We start from the raw sequence: 8,061 nt of genomic DNA on the forward strand, positions 1-8,061 counted from the left end.
GAAAATGAAAGGTAAACGAGTATTTAAAATTACAGTGGTATGAGGTGGCCTAGTGGGAACTGGCATTTGGATTGAGGCCCTCGCTTCTGTTTCTTTTAGAACTGTGTGCCCAGAACTTTGCGTGGGATCCCATCACGTTCTTGCCCGGTTCACAGCTTGCAGGGGTGAATCCTGGCACTCCTTTTTTCTTTAATTTGTCTTTAATTGTAATACTTAATAAAATGTATTGACAATACACTTTGAATTGCATGCTTCTATATTCACCTGGATGCGATAAAAAAAAATTCCACAGTGAATGTGGCTTGTTTACTGCAGCTTTCTTTTCAGATATATGTAGTGTTCAACTGATCACTATAAATACATCTGACAAGAAAGCTGCATGTCCGCTAAAATGGCTGCCGAAAATAGTACAACCCGCGCTTGAAATCGGATGTCAAACTTTAAGTAGCCAGGGCATAAGGTTGGGAGCTAATATTGGATAAGCCAGTGATTAAACTTTGATGCCAATTTTTGTTGTATAGGATTCACAATCAATAGTGGTCGAATGATGGCTTAGGTGTTGGTGAAATTGCGGCCCAATGTTGGGCTTAAATTCTGGTTAAAAGGCGGTTCAACGATGGCATAAATGATGGTCCAATATTACCCTAAACATTGGTTGAATCGTGGTCCTACATTGGCATTAGTTAATGGTTCAACGTTGGATCGGGTAGCGGTTTTGAGAAAATCAACATTAGGCCAACATTGGAGACAATGTTTGACAGTTGCGGGCTTGTTTGGTCAAGCAATGGTGTGCGGCTTGGAAGTTGGGGCGCAGTAATCGTCTAAGAGATAAGGCACTATGTTTTTTTGTTTTTTTTTTTATTTGCGGAAGTGATGTGTTTTGTCGTCTGCTCTCAAGCGCGTTCTCGCTGGACGGAATCATCGGTCTTCCTCACGCAGATTTCGTCTGCGACGCAGATGACTTCTACAGCCATTATATAGAGCTGTGACTCTAGTGTGTAGTTACCTCCAAGCATGCTTTGCGATCCGTGATCCCTCAAGTTTAGCAGACCGTTTTTGCACCTTCGATACGGTACTTCAGCGGTGCGATCGGCCATGGAGTAGTTATGCCTGGGCGCGTATCGGGCCAGCTGGAACCACGGCTACTGTTCTCGCACCGATTACAAAATTTTGATTCCGGTGTCGTAGCGGGACTCAACAGGTTTTAATCAGGACTGAAAGTAAACATCTTGCTGTCCTTTAGCTGCGGCAAGTATATTTGAGATGGCTAAAATTGGTGATAGAAAGAAAGGAAAAAAAAAAAATAAAAACAGGAGATGTGCGTTCTCGTTTTTTCTATTTATATTCTTAAAAGTTGTCGCAAAATCCCTTATGCGTGCAAGGCCTAGCGGATAAGGGGTCTGCTACTTTGGCCTACGTAGCCGAGTGGATTTTCAATTAAAAATATTAAGGAAACCAACCCGTCCTGGGTTTCGAAACTCAGGACGGGTTGGTTTCTCTCATATTTTTCCTTGTGAAAGGTTTGCTAATAAACTGTGCGTTAAAAAAAGAAGAGAAAAAAATACCAGGTTTCTAGAATAAACTTGTCAGACCAAACAGGTCTCCAAACAAAAAGGAGCGAAAACAGGGCGCGCCATCTATCGGTCTTCTTTTCAACGAATTCCCGCGACGCCGGAGTAGCCGCGCGTGTGCTGATCGCTCTAATCCCCACACCCGTTCTCGGCCCTTTCGCCTCCCTTAGCCTTGCCTTCCCCCCTCTTTCGGCCTCGACACCCCTCCCGGCCCTTTCGCAGTCGTCGGCCTAGCCCCCGCGCTCGGCAGTTCCGGCTCGCTCGGCCCTAATCCACACTTGGCCCTTTCGCGAGGGCCGGCCGAACTGGTAGTGACCCCCTTACGTCAAAGGAGCATGCGCCCTATAAACGACCTTGGAAAGCTATGTTTTATTCTGTTTTTTTTTTATTTTTTTATGACCGCTTACTGGAAAATTTGAGGATCGAAAAAACCACCGTCGTAACAGTGATAACGGATTGTACGTACACGTCAACGTAGGTTTCATTTTTTTAATTTTTTTTTATGCAGAATAATTTTTTTTTATATATTTGGAGCTAGCCGGGTCGAAACTGGGGGAATCGGTTTCATATAGGACAGTCACAATAAAATGCACTGTCAAGAAAGCTCGTTCGCGTCAGCCTTGACAACGCTTTTTCTTTAGACACTCTTAGGTAAGACCGACTAGTTTCATTTTCACCAGACCGACTCTTGACTCGAAGCCCAAGACTCCCCGCTCTTAGTATGCGGAACTCCAACCTCGTGTCTGCTGCCTACTCGTGCCAGTTTTCGCTGCACACTATTCTCGGGGACTTCTGTTGGCATTTCAGAGGAGAGGAGGACAGGGCGCGCGCAGCTTTAATCGGAGCCCGAAAGAGAAGAGGGGACGCGTGCCCGTACCTTTCACTGCATTGCCAAGAAAAGTTGTCACGGAGTGTAGACTCGTTTCGAAAGCAAATCGAGCAACATTAGCTGTCGCCATTTCTCGGGCACGGAGCGTGCGATTGGATCCGAATCCTTGCCGAACACTGACGTAGTACTCGCTTTCGATGCGTGCCAAGCCGAACCTATGCGGAGCGCAAGTTCGTCTGCTCCTTGCGCAGGGGTCGGTGACGTCAGAACGCTGAGCTCTGATTGGCTGGGATGGAGGTATGGTGGACAGATCTCAATGCTAGCCGCCTCAAGGTCTACCCACTGTCCTTCCAATCGCAGCCAATCGGAGCTCGGCGTCGTCCTGACGTCACCGCAAGCCCTGCTCAAGAAGCAGACGAACTTGCGCTCCGCATAGGCCGAACGCTGATGCCCCTTCGGTGCCAACGTATACATCGTATTATATAATACTGTATGTCCTCAAACAGCGATGGACTCGGACAGTTGGTGCAGTAGATGGCGTACGCTTTTGAAAAGTATCTCTCGGATGAAGTGGTTTGTTCCTTTCTTTTACGACTTTTGCGCTGGTGGGCGTCGCCCGCCTCGGGGTACCGACTATATATAGTCACGCTAACAGGATGAAAGTGCAAAATGAGCCTCTCAAGGTTCGTTTCGCCCTTCGATGTTCGCAGTACACGGTGGAGAAGGTTTACGAGCACCAGGAGGGGATGGAGCGCCTGCTGCGGCACCTCGAAGAGCGGATGGACATCCTGGCCCAGCAGGGACATCGGCTCGAGAAGGCGCTCAACGCGCTCGGGCAACGCGCCCGGGGCGGTAGCGAACGCGGCTCGACGGGGTCCACGTCCCCCGACGACGTCTGACGCCCGGACTCTCTGTACATCCGCTGTCCGACTGAGCTGCCGGGTGTAATAGACATTCTACACCGCGGTCTCACCGCTAACACGTCATACAAAAGACTGTATAGAGGCACCGTGCTAGGCGTGTTTGTTACTCGTATAGTGGTCCTAGTCACATTAGACGTACGAAAACTCTCTGCAGACATCTTGAAGCCTACAAATGTACGAAGCAAACGCGCTTTGAACAAGCTACAGACGGGCCCGCAGAACCTTCTGTCATGGCGTCTGCAGCAAACAGAGTGTAGTTTGTACGGTGTACAAGACGTCCGACTGCGGCTTTAGGGTACCACTTGAGGCAGCATCGACTCGACGGACGCCACAATTTCAGCGTCGCTTCCAGAACAAAGCTTACCATTGGACCTTGGTACACACCGATAGTATACGCAGCGCTCGTTTACGATGTATGCTCGGGATATGTGCTCACAAAGCGATGGACTCTCAGAAGCTACTATACAACGTTACTCGATCAACTCAGTTGGCAAACTCCCACGGAGAGCGTGATCCCTTCTAAGACACGCGCTGACACACGTCAGTTTCCGCTGATAACCACAGATTCGGAAATGCTGTTTGAAGCGTCATCCTTCTTGCCCGCTGCGGCCGTGTTTTGAACTGCTGTTGCAAGACACGCCGCGGCGAGCAAGAAGGTTGGCGCTTCGAGCAGTGTTAGCCCGGCTGAGGGGTACGAGGAGGGATCACGCTCTCCGAGGGAGTTTGCCAACCGAGTTGATCGTGATCGAGTAACGTTGGCTACCATGGGCGTACCAACCGGGTGGGCAAGGGGGGCGCTCGCCCCCCTCTTCCCCCCCCCCCCCGTTCTCAGAGTGGGGGAGGGGGGGGGGGCAAAACATGTGTTTTGCCGCCCCCCCCCCCCCCCCCCCCCCTGAAACAGCCGCCGCTGGGCCGCGCAAACACTGGCCGGCGGCGCCCAAGGGATACCAATGACAACCCCCCCAGGGAGGGGGAATCTGGTTTGCCCCCCCCCCCCCCCCCCCCACCCACTCAAAAACAAGTTGATACGCCACTGTTGGCTACCATACACTTCGTTTCATCCGTATACGTTGGAGCTTAGTCAATGGCTCAAGGACATACAAACACATACGCGCAGACTGAAGCTCCAAGATCACTGCGCACCCTTTCTGTCCATTGGATGAGCCGGCGATGACACACGGAAGGAGAGAAAGAACGCCATGAGGTTGCGGTTTTGGCGCTGCCTGATCGGTCCCGTCGGCAGGTTGCGTTGGCTACGCTCCGACGTAAGGTACGACAACGTTACAGATGGCAGGCAACTTTTAAAGAGGGTGGGTATTTTCTGCCACGCGTAGGCGAGCGGCTCGGTGTAAGTATTGAAACCGCACAATCTACTAACAATTAGCGAGTCAAGACGACGTATATCCTTTAATGGAACCTGCCTGCATTCCCTGAAAACAGCGAGAGTGCAGAACTGTACGCGTGTTCTGCATCACCCTCTGCTTCCTTTTTAGTGTTGACAAAAAAGTATCGTGAACGGTCACAGTTTGCACATCAGGGTATTATAGGCTTCGAGCTGAAGAGCTTGATGTGAAGCTGCGGTATACTACTAAAGAGCCAACATGATTCCAGAACGTTGCCTTATTTTTATGTCAAGACATATATCAGGCGCTTGTCGTCGCCAGACATCATTCTTTATGCGGGTAAAAGCTGAGGGAGAGGAGCAGATGAGAGTGCGTGGGAACGCAAAGCTAGCTGTGTTTGTCTCTACTCGGTGTTCGAACGCGTCCAAACGTGAACGCTGGACGCGGGCGAACGAACGCGTTTGAACAGTGAGCAAAGGCAGATAGCTTCGCATCTACCCACTGATCCTTCCAACCAGAGCACGGCGCTCTGGCGCCCCCAAGCGTTCTCGCCATTTCTTCTCCCTCAGTTTGTGCCCGCTAGCCTTGAATGACGCGCCGTCTTAAAAACTGAACATGCTAGCATGATAGGTAGATATTGGGATACATAATCACGATGAACATATATATATAGGGATATGTATGTTTTATACACAACCAGCGTGATTTACACTAGAACATACGAACACTCTAGTCGACTATAGGTCAGCAGCTTAGACGTCGCTTTTCATTTTTGCATCGAAGAGAGACGGATTCTTAAAAAAATGGAATGTCTGTGATAAGGTAAACTCCCTTCAATTCATTCCCTTCTAGCGACTATAGTTCAGAAATTCCAACTTGTTTTATCGAACGAAGTGCAATAAACTGTCTACGGTATTATTACAGGTATATCGTTTGTTCGAGTTTCTTTCTTTATTAATACTGTTAACCTCTTTCGAGGTTGTTACAGGAGTGGATGAAACATAATATCACACAGTTTGCACTTGCTGCAATAACTTGGAACAAAAATCTAAGAAGTTAGTAGTATTTACGACATCAGGTGGCAAACTATTCCAATCAATAATTGTTCGAGGAAAGAAGGAGTATTTAAATCCGTCATTTTTATAACTATATGGCTTTATTGTTCTGCTGTGAAAATGCCTAGTAGACCTGGGGCAAAAAAATGTAATGTAATCATCTTTTGTCTATTCCAAGCTCGTCGTTAACGATAAGGTAGAGAAATTTTAGACAATTTATTCTCCTTTTTTCCTGTAGGGTTTCCAGGCCCGCCTCAGCGCAAAGTTTTGTGGGGGACACATAAGAGGAATACATATTGTCACGGGTGGTGACCAAAATAAAAGGAAATAAACGGGAAGAAATAAACGTTTAATGTGGCGAACTTGTGCCAAAAAAATAAGGGAGAACAAAGATAATAACAGAGCGTCGCGGGCGTCGAAGTCGGCGTTAGCAGCACAGTCGAACGCTGGAGCGAAACTGACTCGACAAGGTCGCGGACGGCCTCTTATCTAGAGTTAGTCACTATCTCGAAGATTCGGCGGAGAAGGTTCGAGCGTAGCGCGCTCGGGGCGAGAATGAACAAGCACTTTCTAGAACAACAAAAACAAGGATGAACGATAGTTATGTCCGCAGCAAGAATGAACGAGAACGTTCTAGAAGTCCGTGACCCTGCGCGGCATTATCCCCCCCTTTAAAAAGTGCATCGTCCCGATGCAGCACAAAACGAAGAACAACAAACAGAAACAAATCCAAAACAAAAAGGCAGCAGAATCGCGAGTCGCGGTTCACAGTTCACAGTTCACCCGTCGACGAGAGTGGAAAGTTCTATCGTTCGTAATACGGCTTCAGCCGGACGACGTGCACCACCTCGGGTCGCGGCTGACGTCTTGCAGATGGGCGCGTTCCGTCGGGTAGAACTTCGTAGTTCAGATCGCCGAGGCGTCGGATGATCTTGTAGGGTCCGAAATAGCGTTTCAGGAGTTTTTCGCTGAGACCGCGACGACGTATTGGTGTCCAAACCCATACCCGGTCTCCGGGTTGAAAGTGGACGTCCCGGCGACGAAGGTTATACCGGCGTGCGTCGACTCGCTGTTGGTCTTGAATCTTGACTCTTGCCAGTTGACGAGCTTCCTCCGCGCGCTGGGAGATGAGTTGAGCGTCGTCGTTGACATCACCGGTTGGCACGTGAGGCAGCATGGCGTCGAGCGTCGTGGTAACCGTTCGGCCGTGTACCAGTTGGAACGGTGTCATTCCCGTGGTTTCTTGAACCGCTGTGTTGTACGCAAACGTGACGTACGGCAGCACCTCGTCCCATGTCTTGTGCTCTACGTCGACGTACATGGAAATCATGTCGGCGATGGTTTTGTTGAGTCTCTCCGTCAGCCCGTTGGTCTGCGGGTGGTACGCCGTGGTGCGACGATGGCTGGTGTGGCTGAGACGAAGGACCTCTTGCGTCAGCTGGGCCATGAAGGATGACCCGCGATCTGTAATCAGTACTTCAGGTGCGCCGTGTCGAAGGAGAATGGACTCGACGAAAAATTTGGCAACTTCCACGGCTGTTCCCGATGGCAGGGCTTTCGTCTCGGCGTATCGTGTAAGATAATCGGTCGCGACGATAATCCACCGATTTCCTTGCGTCGATGTTGGGAACGGCCCAAGCAAATCCATTCCGACTTGCTGGAAAGGCCTAGTCGGAGCAGGTATCGGCTGCAGGAGTCCTGCTGGCTTCGTCGGAGGCCTCTTACGTCGTTGGCACTCATGGCACGACCTTGTGTACAGATGGACTGTTTTCGGGAGTCTCGGCCAGTAGTACTTGTCACGAATCCGGGCGAGCGTCCGGCTGTAGCCAAGGTGTCCAGCCGTCGGGTCGTCGTGGCATGCTTGAAAGATTTCTTCTCGCAGGCTGGCCGGAACAACCAGCAGCCAAGCAGGGTTGCTCGTTCCGAAGTTCTTCTTGAAGAGCACACCTCGCCGCAGAACGAAGCTTGACAAGTCTCGGGCCAAGACTCGCGGAACTGAACTTCCTTGGCCTTCGAGGTGTTCGATCACGGCGCGAAGTTCCGGGTCGTCTCGTTGAAGTGCTCCCATGTCGGCATCTGTCACTGCACCGAGAAAACGGGCGTCGTCGTCGTCGTTAGTGCTTTCGGGAGGAGATTCGACTGGGGCCCTAGACAAACAGTCGGCGTCGTTATGCTTGCGGCCAGACTTATGCACAATGGCCACGTCGAATTCTTGCAGTCGCAGACTCCAGCGAGCGAGGCGTCCTGACGGGTCCTTGAGGTTGGCGAGCCAACAGAGAGCGTGGTGGTCCGTGACAACGCGAAACGGGATCCCGTACAGGTACGGGCGGAACTTGGTTA

General features: G+C 50.4%; 1 protein-coding gene across 1 annotated transcript in view; it reads left to right on the top strand.

The window, feature by feature from the left end:
* The window catches only part of LOC8026559 (transient receptor potential cation channel subfamily A member 1 homolog), an 84,672-nt gene extending 79,079 nt beyond the window's left edge, over nt 1-5,593 (top strand). Inside the window, exon 22 of the mRNA XM_029976545.4 lies at nt 3,111-5,593. Within this exon, the coding sequence (XP_029832405.3) occupies nt 3,111-3,299 (189 nt within the window). The 3' untranslated portion in view covers nt 3,300-5,593. The remainder of the gene's footprint in view (nt 1-3,110) is intronic.
* The last annotated feature ends 2,468 nt before the right edge of the window (nt 5,594-8,061 follow it).

The sequence above is a fragment of the Ixodes scapularis genome, unplaced genomic scaffold, assembly GCF_016920785.2.
Source record: "Ixodes scapularis isolate PalLabHiFi unplaced genomic scaffold, ASM1692078v2 PGA_scaffold2__306_contigs__length_199485367, whole genome shotgun sequence".
Taxonomy (NCBI): domain Eukaryota; kingdom Metazoa; phylum Arthropoda; class Arachnida; order Ixodida; family Ixodidae; genus Ixodes; species Ixodes scapularis.